This window comes from Anabrus simplex, chromosome 8 (assembly GCF_040414725.1).
Source record: "Anabrus simplex isolate iqAnaSimp1 chromosome 8, ASM4041472v1, whole genome shotgun sequence".
NCBI lineage: Eukaryota > Metazoa > Arthropoda > Insecta > Orthoptera > Tettigoniidae > Anabrus > Anabrus simplex.
This window is the reverse complement of record NC_090272.1, coordinates 165,214,132-165,238,956: the sequence shown is the minus strand read 5'-3', so window position 1 is coordinate 165,238,956 and position 24,825 is coordinate 165,214,132. Positions and strand designations below refer to the sequence as shown.

The following is a 24,825-nucleotide window of genomic DNA, read 5'->3' as shown; positions in this document are numbered from 1 at the left end:
CGGGCCATGTATTATTTTAGATTTCTTAACACCGCTCACACTTTTGGTGAGTAACGCAGCCACTGAGAGGATTTTTAGAGTACAATTATCTCAAGTAAAACCTGTATAAATCTCTTGTTTTATAATATAGGCCACTTAAGTTATGGCAGTAAGAACACAGCTAACAATTTCAACAGCTTGGTAACTTAAAATTCTTTAGTTAAATCATTTGATAAGAGGTATCGGAGGCCTTCTGCCCTGCCCATATAACACTAGCATATTACCCTTTTATTGTTCCACCTGTGTACAACCCATCCCCTCTAATAAGGTTTACTTTTCTGTTGCCCGGCTACCATTACCTTATCCCCCCGCCTCCAAAACTAAGCCTGCAATTTAATTTACACACTCATCCTGAATGCCGCCCACCTATTCTGAACCTGCAGCTTAGGAATTAAAAAAAAAAAACTTTTGCTCTCCATAAAAACCATCTCTGTCGCCAAGTATTTGACCTCTGCGGCCGTGTCTCAACATCTGGCGAGTGATACTAGCGTGGGGTAAGGGCCCACCCTGTTTTGGCCCAGTCTCCTTCATAACAGCGTGCTGGAGCACCATCCTTTCCGGCAAGGGCTGAGGTGCGGTAACCTAACTGCCTATACTTGGAGGTCCGAGTACCCGACCCGGACATCGGCTGCAGCAGCCGCTCTTGCAGTCAAAACCTGAACTGTACATCCTGCACTTGTACGGCTGCAAGAAGACTTCAAGACTTGTTTTCGACATAATTGCTTACAAAGGAGCTTTCATCAAGAAATTTTCTATCTGTAAAATCCAACTTTAAATTTTTCTTTCTAATAAGCTAAAATTCAAACTGCTACCGCGAAGAAGGACTTTTGGAGGGGGAGGTCTGTACCGGAAGGTACACCTGCCCCATTCATTTAAATGAAGCGCCTTGGAAAATGCCATCTTAAATCTAAAACTCGCAACAACTAGCGCAAGAAGTTTGAACTTTTGTCAAGAGATGTCTCTACTACAAACTATGGTATGTCATCTGATGCAAAGATGGACTATTAAAAATGTTAAGTAATTTTGTTCACCTAGGTTTCCTAAACTGAGTCGATTTTTTTTTTTTTTTTTTTTTTTTTTGCTAGCGGCTTTACGTCGCACCGACACAGATGATTATTCTTTTTTTTTTTTTTTTTTTTTTGGTGTGTTAAAGTTTACAACACTTCTAGCTCTTCCTGCCAACGTAAGATGTGGGCCAATAGGAAATTTTGTATATTTATTTTTCAGCCAATCACCTATATCTTGAATCTATTTAATTACCCTATGGAAATTGGGGGTGGAATGGGCCTTAGCCCAGAGTATTCTGGATCTTTCCTCTCGGGAATAAAAGCTGGCACATTTTTCGACCAGGTGGTCTTCATGTCTCCAGTCTGGTGTGTGTGTTTATAAAGGAAGCGGGGAGTCTCGCCCATCGCCAAGTAGTCCATCAGCTCAAGGTAATGGCAGTCCTAACTAAGTGATAGTCTTTGACAGCTAGCTCGAGGGGAAGGTTTCCAATCTTTACTAATGTAACTTTAATTTTCTAAAATGTAACTTTCAAGCAAGTCAAAGAACTTAGTCAAAATCAAGGAATCAACTTGATTTTGAGGTGACTATATGATTTTGTAATCTTTTTCAGTTTGAAATCCTTGTAATTTAAATATTCTCTCCATCTAGTCACCTCGGTAGTATAGGCTTAGCCTCTGTAACTTTGGGCCAGGTGCCCAAATAGGGTTTTAATCTTTTAATTGCAAATTTCAAAAAGTGCAAGTGTCTACCTCCACATCATTTTGATTTTTGGGCCAGTAACTTTAACCTGTTGTTTTCCACAAAGGCCTGGTAGAATGGGTATTCAATACCCCTGTGAAATTCTATTTCATTCCTTTTTGTGTAAAGATGTTAGGCTGTGAATACAGTGAATACTGTTGGAAAATTTGTAAAATGTAGGTTGAGCCTTTGACAGGCCTGGAAATTTCTGCAAATAGATTCCTAAGTGTAAATTTTATAGAGCACAGATGCTCTTTCTATTCATGTAGAGGTGTTAGTGTAAAATTGAATGATGCCTTTGGAAGGCTGTAACGTTGTAACGTTTGGAGAGTGGTCTCCTAGATAATTTTGTGGAGCAAAAAAGTGCTCTTGGAAGAGTATGTATTTTGAATACTCTGTCTCCTGGTGATGTAAAAGAGATTGGGAGGTTCGTTTCCTTGACTGTTCTTAGAAAGAGCCACAGCACTCTTGGAGAATGTATAATTAGGGAGCTGCAAGCTCAGGTTGGCTAATGTGTTATTATTTGATTGTTCTGATTTTATAAAGGTTGTTAACTTGTAAGCAATATTTAGGTATCTGAAATTATAAAGTCTAACTTTGAAAAGAAACCAAAAGATAGCTGAGAAAGAAATATAGCTATCATTTTAAAGTTTGAAATTAATCTTCTGATTACCATATATTGACCCATTCATGCCCGGCACCTTCTTTCACCTCTGTCCATCAATGGTACCCCAAATCAACAACGATGATTATAATGATGATGATGCCTTAGAATCAATGTGGTAGTACTTTTCCTGGCATAACAGCTGCCCACATTATCAATTCCACTGAAAGAACTGATTACTATGATCATCAGACCTACAGGGAAAGATTCAGAATCTATGAGCTTTAAGTATGCTTTATCTCTGGCAATCTTCAACTGCAGGAAGCAGAAAATAAATACTTTCAAAATAAAACTGTAAAATGTACAAAACAAGGCATAAAAAATGCAGTCATACAACTAACCAATAAATGATGACTAAATTCTATAAAATTTAGCACATGTTCCAACAAGCACTAAAACTGACATACTATATTAATAAAATAGACTTAATAGGACTTTATTTTAACTCTTGACTGATGACAGAGAGTTTTCCTTCTCCACTGCCAGGCATGCGATAGCACCAGTTCTGTCCTTGAAAACCAGTCTGTAGCCTGTGACGGTGAGTGCTCAATTGAATTGAAGCCCTGGAATGTCCATTCGCAAAGATGCTTTCATTACAGCAGTGCATCTTCGTACGAAAAAGTATTTTAAATGCAAATCAATTCATGTAAAACTTGAACAATTGCCGAATAAATCACTCCCGAAATTAGCCCAAGCAGGGATTTCGGTTTTTTTCTGCATACAAAGATTACAAAGATGCTAATACTCAAACCATACAGATTTACATGGGCCCACTGTTTAAAACCTGATGATCCAACAGGAAGAGTGCGTTATTGTGAGTGGTATCTTTCATCGGTCCATGGTGGTTTAACTGACCCACAGCTCATCTTTTTTTTTTCTTCCAGATGTGGTCTGTTTTCATTGGAGTGCAGAAAATCCTCATGATTTTTATGAGGAAATATAATATTAAACAGACATTTACATTCTACTTCAAGTCACGCTAACACATTGAAGGTTTTCAGCAGCAGAAGGATGAGAAAGGGCTAGAATTGGGAAGGTAGCAGCCGTGGCCTTAATTAAGGTACAGCCCAAACAATTGCTTAGTGTGCAAATGGGAAACCATGGGAAACTACTTCCAGGGCTGCCGACAGTGGGGATTGAAACCACTATTTCCTGAATGCAAGTCGATCCAAATCAAAGCGCATGTGTATATATGTCTTCAGATTTAAATCCTACAAAATTATATGCTTTGTACAACGCATCAGTGACTGCGGAATTAAAGGTCAATGTTTTATGATAATTCGTCGAGAGAATACAAAATTGGAATTGGTTTTTCAACTCCAGCATCAGATACTTGAGGAACTTATACCCCTTCAGACAAACAGAATTAAACAAGAATGTGACCCAGAACAGAAGCATAATATGGTGTTACAGAGAATGCAAAAATAATGCACTAAGGTGTTTTATTGTTACATGAAATAGGAGATGACTGGGACATCATTTTGACTTGATCTGCAACAGGTTTTACCTTTTCCAAAGACAGCAATGCAAGAGGCATTCTAAGCTAGGCAAATCAGTCTGTATAATTTCTTCATTGTAGCTTTAAGTTCAAGGAATCCTTCTCTTTACTTGTGGGTTCACACACAAGCCATAAGAGTCAATGGAAGTGGATTCTGCCTGGTATAATTTCTTTGGTAAATTAACTATCCCAGAAGATATGTGTACCTACACTTATTTTGTGATGGATATGGCAGACAAAATAAAAATAGTCACATACTTCATACTCTAATGCAGTGGTTGTTTACAAAGTCCCTGGGCCATATTAAATAAAATCTGCCTCTTCTTCCCTGTCCATGGGCACAGTTTATTGCTTGCAGATGGAGTATTTGGCCCTACTGTGAAAGACATCAGAAGGCAACCAGGAGAAGATTACTGTGTGACTTTTAGAAAACACACAGAATTCAATGATTTGGGACAGGATTGGAAATTGAAAGAAATGTTTGGGAGAAACTTTCAAGAAGCTAGATGGCATTCAGGGTAAGAAACAAATATAAATATGTAAGATCAGTGAAAGAAACAGCAGGCCTAGTGGGTGCATTTAAAAGTTTTCAAAAATGAGATATGTGTATCAAGAGGTATGCCAGAGTTTATTAACAAAAGGATGATGAATTCCAATGGTATGAATGATATGCAGATTGTGCATCATCTACAGAACATGAATATGAAAAAGGATGAAGGCAAATTGCTCCCTAGGCGATTTGGTGATGACTTGGGATATGGTTGAAGAATTTGCTTGGTATAAAGCAATTATTACTGGACCGACAGCAGGTCCCTAGTGTTCAGCACAAAACAGAAAAAATGTGTTAATGTAATGAGGAAGTTGGAGAAATAAGGATTTTGGACTTCAGTGCATATTTTGCACAGAAGTTTCAGTGTTAGTTTCTTTATTAACAACTTTATTAATATTGCATAATTACTGTGTACCTATTTCATTTAGTAAGACTTTCATTGTGTGTATTTTGTATAGAAGTTTCAGTGTTAATGTCTCTATTAATGACTTGATTAATATTATTTGTGTAACTACAGAACTGTATACCTATTTAGTTTCAGAACTGTGTACCTATTTAGTTTAGTAAGACACTGTATATTTTGCGTACAAGTTTCAGCGTTAGTGTCTCTATCAATGACTTGATTAATGTATAACTACTAAACATATACTTATTTCATTATTGTACCCTAAGTACGTTAAATTTTTAAAAAGTTCACATCATAACACCTTATTTCCACAGCAGAGGTGCCAAATTTTGAAGCGGGCTATCAGTAAATTCCCACACCAACCCTCCGAAAATTTTTGAGTCAAATCCAAAGCATGCTCCTCCCCTACTTGTTCATGACACCTACTTTGCCCTTCAAATAGCTATTTATTCTTAAGTAGGTTATATCATATTTTACAATAACATTTGCACATTCTGTGATAAATTCTTTGCAGCTTGTTTTTCACTCAACAGAAGGAAGCGAACACAGAGTAAATACAGTTGCTAACTCGCAAGCATTGAAACTAGGAGAATTAGGGAGTAATACTTCAAAGGACGGAATCATTCTTCTTTGCTCCGTTTTGACCATAATGCCATAATCGTGAGATGAAATCCATAATAATTACGGACAAACCATAATAGTCGGCACCTCTGCATTAGTGTTCATGACAAATGGGCTTATTTCCTGTGATGTGCAACAAAGCGACTTATTTCCAAATTTTGACTTTTTTAAAATCTCCATCATATGACAAAACAATTAGCAAACATGCTTGTTAGCATAGCAGGAAAACGTATAATATAAGGACATTTGGGTAAGAAAAGATGCCTCTACTGGTCTGCTTTCAGGTAGTTACTGAAAACTCTGATTAAAACATAGAAATAAGCTGTTTTGCAAAGACACTCATCAAATGCACTTGGTGTCATTATGAAACCTCTTTGGTTAGGATTCAAACTGATAATACATCTAACAATTGAGTCCAAAGTTTTACATATGATTTGCTTTATAACTGAGCAGATGGTCATCAGTCTCCAGTTGTTGAGACTGCTGTTGTCACTATACTTTGGAATGAGAATATTCTTGCCTCTCTTGAAGCATCGGGTACATATCCAGTTTGTAACATTCTGTTTGCAGTAAGAGCTAGAATTTTTTCTGCTATGGAATTCTTTATGGATTTCAAGAAGACTTTATCCAGGTCAGGGGTTGTATCCATCATAATGTACATGATGGTAAATGAAGGAAAGGAAAAATCCATATTTGCAGCTTTCATATCATTTGGTTCTTCTGAATATCATACCGATGTCTGTCAAACAGCCTCAAGAATAGAAGTTCAGAACAGATGGATGAAGACAGTTGAGTTAGCAAAAACTAAACTCTGGCAATTATAGTCCAAAAGAAAGGAGTTCAGCCTGAGTACTGGAATGAACCAGAACACATTGCCCAAACACTGTCTTAAATAGGCTATAGTTTAATTATATTTACAAAAACTATACTATCTGATCTTATACTTCATTTCTATCAACCATTTGTAATAGAAATATGAGAAATATATCAATCTCAATATCACATATACAGGGAGTATCCATGATGATGTTACAAACTTTCAGGGAAAATGGAGGATGGCAAATGGATTGATTTCAGATAAGGGACCATATTTCAGAAACGATCGAGTCAAAAGTTAAGCAAAATTCTACTCGTTTAAGTCCATTTACCTGCACAAGTTTCATAAGCTGTTCGAAATGGCGTCCCCCTGCGTCAATGTAGGCATGGCATCGCGCACAAAGTTCTGTCATACCCTTTTGAATATCTCCAGTGACGTCTGAACAGCTTTGCAGGCAGCGAGAATTCTTGCCAAGAAATCCTCTTCAGTTTCGACAGGTGTCTCATACACAAGGCTTTTCACATGGCCCCACAATAAGAAATCAAGTGAAGTGAGATCACGTGAAAGAGCGGGCCACGAATCAAAACCTCCTCTTCCTATCCACTTTGCAGGGAACGTCTTATCCAGATGTTCACAAACCCTCTGTCCAAAGTGAGGTGGGGCTCCATCATGTTGGAATCACATCCGTTGACGAAGGGCAAGTGGGATGTGTTCCAGTAATGTGGGTAGCACATCTCTCAGCACCATTTTGTACACTGCTGCATTTAGGCACGGAGGAAGAAGAAACGGGCCTACTAATATCTTTTGACTCAAACGTTTCTGGACTACGGTCCTCCATCAGCCCTGAAAATTTGTATCATCATCATGCATACACCCTGTATAAGGAAATTTTATAATTGATTTTTTCATCACTATTTCACCTCTAAAAATTAAAGGAAACAATTCAGATCATAACTTATTAGTGCAGGTGAAAAAAAGTAGTTTCCGTGAATCAAATCTCAGTAAAACAGACATTTAATATGAATGTACCTTGTACTGATTTTCTGCTCTTCAGATCATAACTTATTAGTGCAGGTGAAAAAAAGTAGTTTCCGTGAATCAAATCTCAGTAAAACAGACATTTAATATGAATGTACCTTGTACTGATTTTCTGCTCTTCAGTTCGAGGTGGAGGTGGGTCTATTAACTTTCCATTTACCCACCAAGATTTAATGATGAATTGGATGATACTATAGACCACATGTTCTGAGAAAAGACCAGTTACAGTCTCATGAACTTGCCTGAAACACAGAGAAACATGAAAGACTAAAGAACAACAAATATGCAAGTTCAGATAATTATTTTTTTTAAATGTACTTTCAGAATTTCTAATAAAATGTATAGTTATAACTGATTCTAATCCATATTTTTTTAAATTTAATAAACTCTAGTAATTAACACCTACATAAATTTAGAAGGAGGAAGGAATATATCACCCTATTTCATCAAAGATGACTTGCATACCAAATTATGATCGTAATGTGCACAGAGGTCTGGAAAACCAAGGAGTCATGAAGCCTACTGCAGAGAGAGTGAAAGAGATATATCAAGATATTGTAAGCTGTGTGAAAGTAGGGGACAGAACATGCTGGCTGCAGCAAAGGAATGGTTTAAAAAAAGGAAGTACCCTTTCACCAGTACTTTTCATTGTTGTGATGGACGAGACAATGACAGTAGAAGGAATGACTGGGGAAGAAAAGAAAAAGAAGCCAATGGTGTTTGCAGATGACATAACGGTATGGGGTAATAAAGAGGAAGAAGTACAGGAGCACTTGAATGCATGAGCAAAAGCAGTTGAACAATACAGGATGAAGTCCAATGTAAAGAAAAGTGAGTTTCTAGGACAACCAGGAAGAAAGACTGACCACAGGTAGATGTACTGTTTAGATGATGGGGAGTGAAGAAAATGGAAAATTTCAAATAGGAAGTATAATAGGAGAATGTGGTAGAAATGACAAATAGTTCTGCGAACAGGAAAGACAGACATATATTTCTTCAAAGTGTTAGGAGCCTGATATGGAGCAAGGATATGCCCAAGGAGAGCAAACGTATTATATATCATATATATTATGTTCCAATGCTAAACTGTGCATCAAAGAAAAGAAGAAATATTAGTACAATGAATTCTTGAGGAATAGAATAGGAGGTACAGGAAGAGACAGAATGAGAAATGAGAAAATGTAGGAAGTACTGAAAGATGTACCCTTACAAGGGAGGATAAAAATACGTCCACTAAAATGGTATGGACATATCACACAACTGGAGGACTTATTGTTTAGCAAGGAATAAGACAAGGATAAAGACTGGGGATTATAACACCTATTTTCAAAAAAAAGAAAAAATAATATCCCATGTTGCCAAAATAATGAAAATAATACTACAGAGAAAGAAAAAGATATGTAACTACAAGGAGAACAGTTTGGTTTCAGACATGGTAACGCATTTTCATCATGAAACAAAATACAGTCCTGAGCGAATATAACTTGATGACAATAACATACACTCTTTTTTTGCACTTACTCACCTAATATAAGACTGTGCAGAGTCCATTTTTAAGGAATGTTTACTGTATGATATGGAATGCTGTGGTAGAATATTTTATTCATATTCCATTTACCTACCTAGCCTATGGTCTAGAAGATTATTGAGGAATGTTTTGTTCGTATTCCCTTTGTCTACTTATGTAACTACTAGATTGTAAATTATCGTTCTGTGATATCTGTAACATTCCAGAAAAGTGGTGATGCGGACTTTTGGAACAGGTTGTGTCGGCCTCTGTCAATTCTAGAAGCATGTCCTTTCTAATTCTGGAAGATGGAAAGTTCGCAATTAATGCCTGCCTATGTTCTGGAATACTGTGAAAACATCGCAACTTGATACAGAGTTTTGATTGGTGGATCTGGGTGGCGATAGGGGAGCTCCTGTGCTCCAATTGGTTTCTCGGTAATAACACCAAGGCCAGACTTCCCTTTTTAAGAGAGCGAAGCAAGATTTCATGGTCTTTCATTCTCTCGTCAGTCCAGTGATTAGACGCATGCCTGCGAATCCTCGCTCCCGAGATGGGCTACCTTGGGTAAGCACTGTTGATTTCAGTTTCGCTTTAATTTACATTTCATGTTCGTTTATCTTTTCACATAGGAGTTTGCCCTACTCGCCACTCTATTTCTCAGATGTCTTAGAAAGCACGTTAACTTCCATTTAAATATTGTGTTTCCTCTTAACCTCAAAATTGTATTGTAGAACTTGGATTATGCTAAGATATATTTAGTTAACCTCTTGGCCTAATAGCAAAGCTCTTGTCAAACAACATCTAATCTAATTTAATGGTCTGTTATTGGACATTATAAATTTTCCAGCTAACTCATTCTTGGTTGCTTGCATTTCGCCCCTATGTGCTAAGTTGGGTTCATCAGTTGGTACTTAGCACACCCACCAAGATGCATGGCTAGTGCATACCGTGTAGGCCACTGCATAGGCTACTTGAAGCCACCAGCAGTGCCAATGCACTATGAGAAACTTTGTCTCACTTCCAAAAATTGATGCCTGCCTGGCCATCAGATGATATAGATGTTGATTCCCACGGGGAATATGAAATATTTGTCCTGAATGAGTAAATTAATAATACCAATTTAATGGTCCGTTATTGGATATTATAAATTTTCCAGCTAACTCATTCTTGGTTGCCTGCGTTTTGCCCCTATGTGCTAAGTTGGGCTCATCAGTTGGTACTTAGCACACCCACCAAGACGCATGGCTAGTGCATACCGTGGAGGCCACTGCATAGGCTACTTGAAGCCAACAGCAGTCCCAATGCACTATGAGAAACTTTGTCTCACTTCCAAAAATTGATGCCTGCCTGGCCATCAGATGATATAGATGTTCATTCCCACAGGGAATATGAAATATTTGTCCTGAATGAGTAAATTAATAATACCAATTTAATGGTCCGTTATTGGACATTATGGAATCAACATCTATATTATCTGATGGCCAGGCAGGCATCCATTTTTGGAAGTGAGACAAAGTTTCTCATAGTGCATTGGCACTGCTGGTGGCTTCAAGTAGCCTATGCAGTGGCCTCCACGGTATGCACTAGCCATGCGTCTTGGTGGGTGTGCTAGGTACCAACTGATGAGCCCAGCCTAGCACACGGGGGCGAAACACTGGCAACCAGGAATGAGTTAGCTGGAAAATTTATAATGTCCAATAACGGACCATTTATATTGGTATTGTAAGGTTTTAACGTTCCGTGCAATTTGATTCATTTTCCTCTTTTCTTTACTGTGTTTCGTGTAACTACTGGAAATTGGTTACATAATACACTACATACCTTTAATCTTTGCTAATAACTAGTATGTCCTCCTTTGAGTTTTTTAAGTTGCTTTACACGATTTGGCATAGATTCCAGAAGCTTTGAGCATATAACTTTAAATACATCGTTATGAAACCACACTGTAACCACACATATTTTTGTGCAACACCCATGTTTTGTGAGTTTCCTTTAGCAAATAGCCCACAACTTTTCTATTGGATTAATGTCTGGGGAGTTCTCAACCCACGCAAATGTTCTCATTGAAGAATTTCTTTCATTAAAAATGTAGACTCATGATGTTCCTCACATAGTGGTACTAATCACAGGTAATGTTCTACTTACAGGTAACACAGACCTATGGTGTTCCCCACATAATGGCACCACTTATAGGTAACGCAGACCCATGGTGTTCCTCACATAGTGGTACTAATCATAGGGAACATAGACCCATGGTGTTGCTCATATAGCGCTACTAATCACATGCATACCTGCCAACTTTTAGAAACAAAAAATAGGAAAATTTTTAATTCTTTGATTTCATCACATATATTCCATCACAGTCTAAGTGAAAAAAGGTCAGGATAAAAGGCATATACATCTACAGTTACAATGCAAATTGACCATTAAATTTAAAATCTTAAACTAAGAAAACATTAAAAGGGTTACAAGAAAATGCACCTAAACATTCTCATGTATGACACATATGATTAATAATATTTATGTCACACCAACACATGCAATAAAATGCATAATACCGTATTTTCTCACGTAATTAACACACTTTCTTGACGAAAAATACAGGCGAAAACTTTGGATGCGTAAATTATTCAAGGAATTCAAATATTTAAAAATTATTTACAATTCATTCATAGTTAAAAGATACATCAAATATAATATACACACAACTGGTCGAACTCATTTGCGGTTATCGTCATTTGGCGTAAAATTCCGGCGTGAGATTTTTTCTGAAAAGTTAAATAAGGGCACATCAGATAAGTCAGACACATGGGTTTGAAGTATCAACACTGGAAAATATTCTTCCCGTTACGAGCTGACAATACGACCTGAAGTGAAATAAACATGAATTAATAAAAGTACAATTCATGTAATGTCATAACAATGACATACTGGTACTGGCAAAAAAAGAAATCTGACCAACACGAGAAGGGTCGGGCATCAAAGGAGGGACTCTGCTAGATTACCCCAAACCGTTCGTATCCAATCCTGTACGAGTGACGTGTCCATCCACCCTTTTTCTTGAATAAGAATGTGGATCACTCGCGGAAATTTTGCTTTAGGCATTGTTCGTCGTTTTAGAACAATGTGTACCCGATGCATTTACTGGACGCATTCCAAAATGGCACCTACGGAAGGTAGAGACCAGCCAAGGCAAAGGAATGTGTAGCAGAGTATCGATATTATGTATGTTAGAAGGCCATGACTGATTTAAATCTACCACTATGAAGGCAATGTACAACAGAGTAGAATCGACTGAATTGTTTTTTAAAAAAATAAGAAGGATCAAACGGATTATTATAAAAACTTACTTAAAAAATTGACTTCATAACGACAAGACGTGCTGAACATAGCTCTCAAGAATTAAGCAAGATTGACAGTTTCTAACGAGAATATTAAGTTGAGACGACGGTAATATTGAAGGAAACAAAGTGCTAAACCCTGAAATACAGTAAGGAGGATATAAACCCCGGAAATTCTGAAAAGTTCGTCCGGATACTTATACGCTAATCGTCTTGAAGCAAAAGGTTGACCGAGACGTGAGAGCTGGAGATTGAACTACAACAGGGGAAAATAATAGCAACGATATCGTAAATAAAGAGGCGATCATTGAAAAATTATACTTCACAAAGGAAAATAAGCTAACTTTGAATATACAATTAGACAAAGCAAACAATCTTCTACTGGCCTCAAGGAATAAGAAAATATTTCTGCAGAGGAAGGCTAGCAAATATATATACAGTTATCAACGATAAATATTAAAACTTCACAGAACCATGATGAATACATATGTTTCAGAATTGATGTATATAATCGACTGTATTCCTGAGGAAATGATGGCTTGCTAAATCGGCATAGACCAACCTGAAGAGAGATGTCGTCCTGGCAGTTAAAACCACCCGACCCGAGAGGAGGAGGTCACTCAACCTGAGCTATCAGAGATGAAGGATCCGTCCAGTTGTCGATCCATGGCCTGTGACCAGACCGTGGAGCAGTTGAAGAAGAGCAACTAAGGCCCGAGATATTGAATGGCAAGCTAAGTAATAGTAATAAGTAGTATAATTTCTTATGTAGAGTATTACCAGTATATGCAATAGAACTGAATAGCCTAAGCGTGAAATAATTGAGTGTGCAATTAATATAAGGAAGTGCAGTGTGAAATATTTAAGATGGTATTAACATATATTAAGTCAGTGTGAACTTAAGACGGTATCTCGTGACATAATGGTTACGTATTTACTATATTATCTTAACCAGAGGAATGAGAATACGATTTTAAAAGTGACATAGAGTAACAGATATTTGCAAAGAATCCCGGTTAGCTAAAAAGATCCATGAATGATATAGTACCATCCGAACCCAGATTACGTCATAGAGGGCATGTTTTGAATTGTTTAATTTAAGTTACCATACTCTTTGCTGAATGATTATATTGGAAGAGTAGATACCGTATTTGGGGTTATGTGTTGAATTGTACGATAAGTCGTGTTGTAAGAAATGAATTCTGCGCTAAAAGAATGTCACGTCTCGTTATATTTAATGAATATTGGAGGTTAAACGCGTTAATTGTAGATGTTGAATAAGATAAATATAGGTTGAAATGAAGGTTATATATGAAATAATGGAAGTGTATGTGATGTTTTAAGTGAAATATTGTGCAGATTAATAAGAAATGAGACGTATATGATATAAATAATGTGCGATATAAGGGCACAAGTAAAGCAACTATGGAAAGGAAATATGCCCCAGGGAAGAACTATAGCAAGGTATGGATAGTAAAATTAAATATATTTAGATGATATTTGAGAGTGGTTTGACAGTAGTAACAACTGGTGATGGGTAGATTTATGCATGATTATGTCGTATTCTGAGTGAATGTTGTTTGCATGGAAGATGAAACTAGTATGTAACCAGTATGATAATACAATATTAAGGTATTGTAATGTAGGCACTTGCATATATATATATATATATATGATAAATGCTTATTGGCTGTGTGCATACTGAGCTGGAATACGTTACATAAGAAATTATCTAGCTAGAGTAGGGAAATAATATGAGATTTACATAGGATATCATCGAATTTTTTTTTAAATTTGAAATACTATAAGAGCGAATATTAAGCCAGGAGCCATATTTTAAATGGCAATCGGACCAAGAAACTTAGTACGTCATTCGATTTCTCATTTTCTTCACCTTATTCAGCACCAACGAACTCAGATAATTTTTAATATAATTCAGATCACTGATATTAGAATGCAGGACACTTTTATTTAAATTCAGATCATTCCTACAATAATATGAATGTTGTAATGGTAGCATTTTTGATGATGGTGAATAGTCAACGCCGCAAGTGATAGAATTATTTATTGAAATACTGAACTTTGACTGTGGTCAGAAAATTATGATATATTTGTGTACATAAACGACCAGACTTAAGTTTTGATAGGAAGATGAAACAAAATGTGAATTCATTTCAGGAATACTCAACCTAGAATGTTGTGATATGCAAACTTAGATTAGAAATAAGCCAGCGCTGACTTAAAATAATTGATTCAGAAGTTAAAATACTTGTTTTATTAGGTTAATGACTGAAAGTTCACGAACTTATTTTGACATTTAACCATTTCTTTCGCGATTCTCAGTAATTTAATAAATATGTTTCTTGATTATGTTTTATATAATTGAATGAGTTCTCATTTGTAGTGATAGACTGTAGTTGTATTTAGTGAATAAGGTACCCGATAAGGGAATATGTCTTAGGAAATGTTGATTGAAGTATACGTATGCGGAGTTCACAATTGAGCGTTGAATTACGGAACTTTGAACTGCGTAGGGTGTCACTGTTTCTCTTTGAACGCACGTTAAACGGAATTATAGGAAAATTAACCATTTTTCTGGAAACATGGATACCCTGAGACGTTTATCTGACTAGTTGGGAAAATAACTGTGGTCGCCCTGACCCGAAGGGTGCAAATGTAAGGTGCAAGCTTTCTGCCATCAGCTGTTACAGCAAGCATTGCAGTACAGTACATCATTGTTTTTCGCTTCCAGTAGTGCGAACAATAACACTCGATGGGTTCCTTTCTTATAGACTGTTCGACTTTGTGGCAAATGGGAGTGATTGGCGTCTGACCTGCGGTTCCTATTTGGGAGATCACTTTACGTTTCTCAATCACAAAGCGATGAAAATGGTGGAAATCATTCGTCATTTTTTGGCATAATGTAGTTCTTCATCGAAGAGAAAGTCCATTTCTCTTCATGTAATTAATCAAGCCTCGGCTAACCTTCATATCCGAGACACTGATTCTATGTGCAGCGGCTATTTCTCATTCTTTAAAATACAGCATTTCGTGAGAAACGGCTTATCCAACGTTGCGTTACAAAATCATATATTTAAGCAGATTCTCCTTTACTTGCGGAAACTTGCCGCTTTTTGGTCCGCGAAATGCTTTGCGAGATTTGTTGGTCGCTTGAAGTGCACTTCTCTGTTACCGCGGTAGCGTACGTTGCATTTGGACACTGAATATTTGCTGCCCGCTGCCCTAATCTCGTATGTTTTGGCGTAACTGATCACCGCAAGTTTGTATGATGCAGTATTACTCGAATACTGTGGACTAACTAACAATTTTGAGATCACAGAATGTCCCGTACCCGAAACACTCGTAAAATATGTTTGTATCAAACTGGAATAGAGCGTCACTAGTCACTTCTGGGCTGATTCTCTCACTGAACTAGTGCAGTGGGATTTCCTGCTGGCTATTAACAGCACATTGCCCTGTATTTGGAATGCCCGCTTTTGTAATAGGAAGGCTGCTACTTGAGTAGTTCGCATCTTTATTTCGAAATGCATCCGGAGCTGCATGATGGATGTTCAAAGTTGTGGGTGCGTCAAATATGTGAACATTTCTTTTTCTCCACTTTGGGCCCCAAAAGATTGGGATGCGTAAATTATGCAAGGGCGTTAATTATGCGAGAAAATATGGTAGTTTCCTCTATCAGATGGTAAAATGAATGGAAACTTATAGATATCTCTGAACACTTTTTTGGCCATAACAAGAAGAGAAAATACCAGAAACTGGCACCGACAAAACCCTCTTAAAAAATTTCAACTCATTAAAATTATGCACTTAAATACGCGAAACTACCATATACATACATTACATTTCTTTTTTTTTTTTTTTGCTAGCAGCTTTACATCGCACCGACACAGATAACATACATTATTAACATAAGACTTTGACAGAGGGGGAAAGCATAGAAACGCAAGAAAAAACACGTGGCCTACAACTCCGACGAAACTACGAACAGAAACGATGTCAACAATGCGCAAACAACATAATAAGGAACTCATTTTTCGTGCCGATTAACTGAGTCGCTTGCGCACACTAGTCTCTCTTGCTTGCAGGACAATTGCCATCCCGAATCCCCAGCTGTATACATCGCACATGCTGCTGTGGTGAGCGGGAAACACGATACACGAAGGCGAAGGACGAAACACTCGCGAAATAAAGCATCAAATAAATACACTTGAAAATAAGGTTTCGTAAATTACATAAGCATATAAGAATTTATCCTAGGGGGAAAGTATTGGCCATACTGGAGGTTCTATTGGTCAAAAATAGGAAGAAGTAAAAATAAATCAGAAAATTGGAAGACGAGTTTAAAAAACGGAAAGTTTCCGGGTAAATCGGAAGGGTTGGCAGGTATGCACATGCAACGCCCAGACCTGTAGTGTTTCTCACATAATGGTACTGATCATAGGTAGTGCTATCAACACTAAAAACTCTTTCTGTGGAGAGTTACTGTCAGGTGCACTTAATATTGCAAATTCAAGGTTTTATAATGGAGAAGAGCAGAATAGATTCACAATGAAATTCACAACTTTTTTTGAATTCTAGTCAGTGGATGGATTTTGGAATTATTTTAACTTTCAATATTGTGAGTAGGATCCACTGATTATTTTTAATTCATATTCATTCATTCATTCATTCTTCATTAACATGTTTTAAATTCTGGTTAGTGGATGAATTTTGGAATTTTAATTACCATTGCATTTCGTCTCATCTCGTACCATTAGGGGCTGATGATCAAGATGTTAGGTACCTTTAAACAACAAGCATCATCATTTACAAACCCTATGCTCACTGCTGTGGAGTTGACTCGCAAATTGGGGGAATCGGGAGTGAATCTGCACGTTTCTAACTTTGTCGTCGTCTTCTAGTAGCTAGAAGGAAAACCTGTAGACCTGTAAAGAAATACCTTCTAACAGGAGCAATGTGCAGGAAACGTCTGCTGCAGGTATGTGGTCATTAGGATTCGAGAATGGAATACTGGAAGGAAGTTCTTTTCTCTGATGAGAGTCACTTTGAAGTGCAGGTGCAGATGATTCAGTATATGCACCGAGCGAAGAATACGCCAACAAATTAAGCACATTTGCAACAAAGTATAAAACATCCTATGAAGATTATGTTTGGGGGTATTTTACGCATGAAGGACTCAGATTGAATAGGCAAGAACTACATTAAATAGAATGAGCAAAATTCTCTGTAACAGGAACTTTAATATCTCCGTTTTCTTCAGTGTTGTGTATTCTCTAGTCTTACTTTATGGTGCTGAGACCTGGACCCTAGAAGAGAACAATCCTTCGAGATGTAGTGCTACTGACGCCTGCTTAGAATATTATAGATTGGTAGAATACGTAATACTGAAGTACTCCAACTCATGCGCAACATCAAAAAGAAGAAACTAGCGTACTTTGGCCATATCCTTTCAAATGATAAGCTTATCTTACAAGTTAAAACTGAAGGAAGGAGAAGAAGGCTGTGGTGGTTTTAAGAGGAAGTACAACTGGGCAACCATCCTATATTAACATTAATCAAAGGGAGAAGATGGAAGGGAACACTTAGAAAAATGAAGGTATTAGACAGAAGGGACATGAAAGGCGTGAAAATGAATGACTCCCTCGGCCTTAGAAACCTAACACCATTGGGGTCAGAAAAGAACAAGAGTTGACCAATGGAAGTCGTACAGGATAGATGAAAGTGAGGAGCCTGGCACAGGAAAGTGGAAAAAGTGTGAGCTAAGGGCCCCATGGTTGCCAACCCACGTTCCCAAATGAAGAGCCCCTGGGGACCATTTTAGTTGTCTCTTACGACAGGGTAGGAGATACTGTCAGTGTTATTCTACTGCACCCACCGAGAGAGGGAGGGGGTGGAGAGAGAGAGAGAGAGAGAGAGAGAGAGAGAGAGAGAGAGGGAAAAGTAGAGGAAGAAGGATTGGCTACAGAATCTACAAGAATGGTATGGACTCGCACCCTGATGACAGCCAACATCCGATGACATAGTACCAGAAGCAGTTTTATGCTCTGACTCATTGTAAATTATATTTACTTATGTAGTTTTTAAGTTAACATAATTCAGTTTCACTCAAAACAATTCTAAAATGAATACCTAAAGGACTGCAAGAAGAATTCAACTTGAATCTGGTCCATTTGACTTAGTTATGTTATCCCTTGTACAGTATTTCTCTTGATGCTCGTCCAAGCTAACTCGATTGCATTAAGTTCACACATGTATGAAGGCAGCCATAGAACAGTGTGTCCATGAAGCCATAATACCTCATCAAAGTGATATAATTTTTCTAGCCTTATGAACTTTTGAATAAGTTCAAAAAGTTAAAAGAATTTCAAATGTTCAGATAAAAAAGCATTGTATTTCTGTAGCCATTCCATCATGTCTCATTTGACTGCAAACTCAGAGGGTGGTTTATTTTCTTGAACGCTGTGATAATGGGCATTATCCATCATTACAATGCTTAATAAAGCATTCTTAATGTTTCGTAGGTTAGGAAGCTATCTTTTAGTCAACCACTTCTCAAAATTGGCAGCACACATTTGCCCACAGTAATCACCATTGGCCATACCTGTACTCCAGCAATAAAGCAATTTTTTAAATCAAGCCTATATGAAGAGCCTCTGTTGGTTGTGATTCATGGAATATTTTCACTCTGCCAACATTTACCAAATCCAGTATTATTATCCACCCAGCTCTCATCCATGTAAACAATATTTCTGTTTTGATCACAGAAAGTTCCAATGCTCATTAAGTACTTGACTCTGCAATTAACATTCAGATGCTCAATATCTTCCTGAATGGCAGTAAGAAGTTCCTTATAATGTCTATTCTCACTCATCCATTAAAATCATCACAATGGAACTTAGTTATGTTCTTCAGATTTTGGTAAAAATTCACCAGCAGAAATTCTCTCCTTTTGAATATTTTGAGCAGATACACCAGCGTAATCTGCAGCAAACAAGTACTAGAGTTTACCTTCTCTAGCTCCCAGATCACATTGATTAATAATGTTCCCTATTATTTGCCTAGTTTTGCTATGAATTGTTTTCTGCTTCTTGCGAGAGTAGACGTAATGAAGGCACAAAAATCTATCCACTGAGTCACAGAAATCCAAGCACCCTCAAATAAAGCTCTCTGGAAGTCGCACAAGAAAAAAAAGCACAACAGTGAGTGATAATAGCGACTTAATAAGAGCACAAATATGATAAAAAAGCCACTCAGACAATGTCTGGAGAGTGGGCCGATATTTTCCACTATCTAGTAGTACAAAGGTTGCTATGGTAATGGCAGTACATTGCCATTTGCTCTCTACTTCACCCAATGCTAGCAAAATTAGGGGCTTCCTACAGCATTACTAATCGCACACAGAAACCTCAAAATTCCTGAAAAGTGACATACATCAAACTAAATATACTTTTAACTTAAAACAATCATCACACAGAATAATTACCAATGAAGAACAGTGTGAATAATGCACATAGAATGTGAAGATCTAAGAATAAGCAATGCATAGCACACTGTTGCCAACCATCAGGAAAATGAAGGGGGGAAAATACCTTATTTCCCCATTAATTTATACAGTACTGAAAGATAAGCATTATAGATATGGGAAGAATATGATTCAGTTTAGAAATGGCTTCTGATAATGTCTCTGCAGAGAAAGTTTGGCAAAGTCTACTACAGAAAGATATTCGAAAAGAAAACTAAGCAAATGATACAAGGAATGCAATTTAAATCTGACAGCTATGCTGAAGACCAAGAGGGCAAAATTTGCTAATAAGTGTATGTGTAGTCATTGAAGGCTGGCATTTTTAGTATTTTCTTTCATAAAATGGGCACTAATCATTTTTAGTTATTAAATTATTAAGGAATTTATTTTTATTTGGTAACATCACAAACATTAATATTCCTACGTACAGTAATGAGAAGGTTGCTCATCAAAAGCATCCATAGAATATGTAAGTTTATAGTTAAATGAATCAAACTGTTCACAGAATACATTAAAAAGTTGTCTAAAGTTAAAAAACAATAATTTCTTTCTAGTACTGTGAAGTTTTTGCAAATTAATTTTCTGTCACAGTCAAAATGAAATAAAGGTTTGGATAAAAGTCATGAAAGTTAATGGATCATAATCAGAATAGCCACCCACCTGCTAATAGTCTTATTATATGTGATCTGGACAAAGGTGATGAGCGTTTTCCTCAGCCACATGAAAACACCACGCAGATCAAATACTTCTCCCAATAATGAGTATAATGGTTCAGCAATACCATCCTTACTGGAAAAATCTCCAGCAGCCAATGTTCGACCATCAGTTTCATCCAAGAGTAGTAATGTGCCTTCATCATCACTTTCACTTGTTCCAGGTGCAGTACAATCAGGAGTGGGTTCTGAGACAGTAAAATCTAAGGCATCCAACATCTGTATAGGACTGAAACACAAGCACAATAATGAGAGGCTCCCCATTACTCTTCAAACTGAAAATGCTGTTTCACCTTCACAATAGGAAAGGACATTGTAATTATAAAAGAAGGTTTCAAAAAGAGCGATGAAACACCTTTAGTTATTCCCCCTTGTTAATTGAGTATTCATTAAAGCACTAACAGGAATTTCAAATGCCATCCATTAATAATAATAATAATAATAATAATAATAATAATAATAATAATAATAATAATAATAATAATAATAATAATAATAATAATCACCACCACCATCATCATCATCATTGTATGGCCTCAGCTACCGTGTGCAGACATTTCAATTTGATACCATCTGGCTGTCTGCTCATCAATTTTGATGTTCTGTTTTACTCTAGGCCTACTAGATGGCAGACCAAGTAAACTGAAACTCTCTTGGGCGTCTATGACTCAGATTTAATTAATTTTGTCGGGTAAACACCAAATGTGTCACCAGAGGTCTTTTACATGCCAACCATGTACAACATGGAGTGTTGAATGGACTTTTTTCCGCCCTTCAAAAATCCGACTACCTCTGCCAGGTTTGAGCCCACTATTTTGGGATCCGGAGGGTGACACGTTTACCACTGATCCACAGAGGCAGCTATCCATACCTTAAGCAATGTTCAGCATTTTTTCATATTAAATGAAACATCTCTTGAAACATGTACTTTATTTTTCAATTGTTCAGACTTAATATACATAGAATAAGGTACTAAAATCAATAGTATAGAAGAATTATTATTCATATACTAAGGAGTGTTTACTCTCGAGTAAGAAAATTACCAATAATAATAATAATAATAATAATAATAATAATAATAATAATAATAATAATAATAATAATAATAATAATAAGAGAGAAAAGAAGCACACAGCAAACGAATGAAGGAAGTGTGGGCACAAAGAAAGGCAAATGCCTGTCTCTAAGTACTTTGCGTAGTCCTAATGGGCTCATTCGCAAAATATAAATATAAATATAATAATAATAATAATAATAATAATAATAATAATAATAATAATAATAATAATAATAATAATCGTATGGCCTCAGCTACGGTGTGCAGACATTTAATTTTGACGCCATCTGGCTGTCTGCTCGTCAATTTCGAGGTTCCGTTTTACTCTAGGCTCACTAGATGGCAGACCGAGTAAACCAGAACTCTCTTGGGCGTCTATGGCTGAGATTTAATTAATTTTGTCGGGTAAACACCAAATGTGTCACCAGAGATCTTTTACATGCCGACATCGTATGACATGGAGTGTCGAATGGACTTTTTCCCGCCCTTCAAAAATCTGACTACCTCTGCCGGGTTTGAACCCGCTATCTTGGGATCCGGAGGCCGACACTCTACCACTGATCCACAGAGGCAGCTAAGAAAATTACTAAAGAACACTAATCAGAGTTAAGAAAATGACGTTAAAGGCATATATATATATATAAAATCTTCTTTTATATATATACAGGCTTATTCACCTAAGACGTTACACAGAAATAACTTCTAACTTATTTTCATATTCGTAAATGGTCCCCAGGGGCTTGTAAAATAATGTGCTACGTATTCTTATGGCATGATTAATAACCAAGATATTGATACTAACCCCATATTTTAAAATAGAACGGCAGAAATTCATACGGCTGGTCTAAAAGTTCAACTGTGTACAAGTTCAAATATGTAAGTATTTTCAAAACAGGACAGTTACTTTTTGAAATATCAAAAAGAACAGCATGCATGGTTTTGCATGCCACATCAGATAGCGTGAAGTCGAGCAAGGACATATTGAAGCACAAGCAGGTTCTTGGGTGTGCTTCCAGGTACAGAATGGATACCAGGAATGTAAGCATATCGTACACATGTGATGGGTTTGCAAAGTGTGTATGACAGGCGAACTCATGACAGGACAGGGGGGCGTGAGTGTACAGTACATACAACTGTATGAATAGAGAAATAAACATAATACAGGACACCAGAAGAGCTCCTTCTAGAAAAGAAAATGAATAATGTCCGAATAATCTCCCTTCCCCGTTATGTGTTTGCCAGTCATACAATAACGTTACACACCCTGGGTATGTTACGGTACATCACATTATGTGTACGATAGTTTACAGTACACGCCTGGCATCCATTCTGTGGCTGGAATCAATGCCTGATGCGGCACGCAAAAGCCCAAATACGTTCTTATTGATATCTCAAAAAGTAACTGTCTGATTTTGAAAATTCTTAGATATTTGAACTTGTACGCATTTGAACTTTTAGGCCAGCTGTATGCATTCCTGCTGTTCCATTTAAGAATATGAAGTTAGTATCAATATCTCAGTTATTAATCACTCCATGAGAATAAGTAGCACATTATTTTACAAGACCGTAGGTACCATTTACGAATATGAAAACAGAATGCCGATATCTTTAATGGTTTAGAAGTTATTTCCGTGTAACATCTTAGGTGAATAACCCTGTATATACAGGGCAATTCAAAATGATGGATCCGATTTCATAAATTTATTCTGTGAAATTTAATAAACATATCATAATGTGAGTCATGTGCTAAGAATGGTAAACTCTCAAAGTTTTTTTCAGTCATATCATAAGTGTTCTATGCGAGCACCTCGCGTAACATCAAGTCTATCTCCTGCCAAACCTTGTGTAGTGTGTCGCGGTCAATCTCTGCGATGGCTGCTGTGATGCGGGCACGAAGGTCATCCAATGTTAGTGGAACAAGTGGTACGTAAACATAATCCTTTACAAAACCCCACAAGAAGAAATCACATGGGGTTAAGTCGGGGGAACGTGGTGGCCAACGAATGAGAGTTCGATCCTTCTGAGATCCTTCTGAGCGTTGTGCCAGTGTCTCGTTGAGATGGCTCCGAACGTTGCCATGGTAATGTGGAGGGGCACCATCCAGTTCGAGCTGTGGCAGGAGCCATTGTTGCAGCATATCAAGAAAAACATTTCCCGTCACAGTAGGTTCAATGAAGAAAAAGGGTCCATAAACCTTCTCATGGGAAATGGCACAAAACACATTCACCTTGGGAGAATCGCGTTGGTGTTCCACAACTTGATGGGAATTAGAAGTTCCCCAGATCCTTTCGTTGTGTCTATTCACAGTCCCGGAAAGGTGAAAAGTCGTTTCATCACTAAAAATTACCCTTTCGGAGAACCCATCCTCTTCCATTAATGTGAGAAACTCATGCACAGAAGGACGCTCGAGCAGCATAATCAATGTCTTTTACAGCCTGCACCAGTTGCAAGCGGTAGGGTTTCATTCGTAAATGTTTCCGTAGAATGCGCCAAACAGTTGCCTGTGGAAGTTCAAGTTACCTCGCTGCCCGGTAGGTGGGCTTCTGCGGACTCCGCAGGAAACTGGTGCGAACACGTTCCACTGTCTCTTCCCCGGTCGAAGGACGGCCAGTCGACTTTCGCTTACAGATGCAGCCTATGTCTCTGAATTTTGCATACCACATGCGAATGGCTTTTCCAGTAGATGGGTCTCTCCCATACCTGGTATGGAAATGCCGTTGAACACAAATCACAGACTTGTTTACATGGTAATCAAGCACACAGAACGACCTCTGCTCTCCAGCTGCAGCCATTTTCTTTACTCGCTTCCTGCACGCTCGTAACGGCTGAAAATGAAACCACGTGGGATGAAATCTAAACTCAACTAAACTTTGAGAGTTTGCCTTTCTTTGCGCATATCTCACAGTATGATATGTTCATTAGATTTCATAGAATAAATTTATGAAATCGGGTCGATCATTTTGAATTGCCCTGTATAAAGATAACACCACTCATTGTACACGAAATCTCCTGATCCAAAAGAACTAGAAAGCTGAAATTAGGAACATATGTTCATCTTTTGCCCTAGAGGTGCACTAAGAAAGCATATTTCAGAATTCAGCTTCTGCTCTAGATTTAGGCCTTTTGTCACAATAGCATAAGCTAATATAGGCAAAAATAGAATTTCTTGTAGAAGGAAGAGGCAAATCTCATTTTAAATCACGATACGAGGAACAAATCTCGGTGTATCCCTTGGGAACACTGAAAATCACACTTTTAAAACCCTAAAACCGACCATTTTTT

General features: G+C 37.4%; 1 protein-coding gene across 4 annotated transcripts in view; it reads right to left on the bottom strand.

Moving 5' to 3' along the window:
* The window catches only part of LOC136878915 (sorting nexin-25), a 195,685-nt gene that overhangs the window by 34,422 nt on the left and 136,438 nt on the right, over positions 1-24,825 (bottom strand). For all 4 annotated transcript variants that reach the window (XM_068228861.1, XM_067152522.2, XM_068228862.1 and 1 more), the window contains 2 exons: positions 20,434-20,715; positions 7,478-7,621 (listed from right to left, as the gene is read on the bottom strand). In XM_068228861.1, the coding sequence (XP_068084962.1) occupies positions 7,478-7,621; positions 20,434-20,715 (426 nt within the window). The remainder of the gene's footprint in view (positions 1-7,477; positions 7,622-20,433; positions 20,716-24,825) is intronic.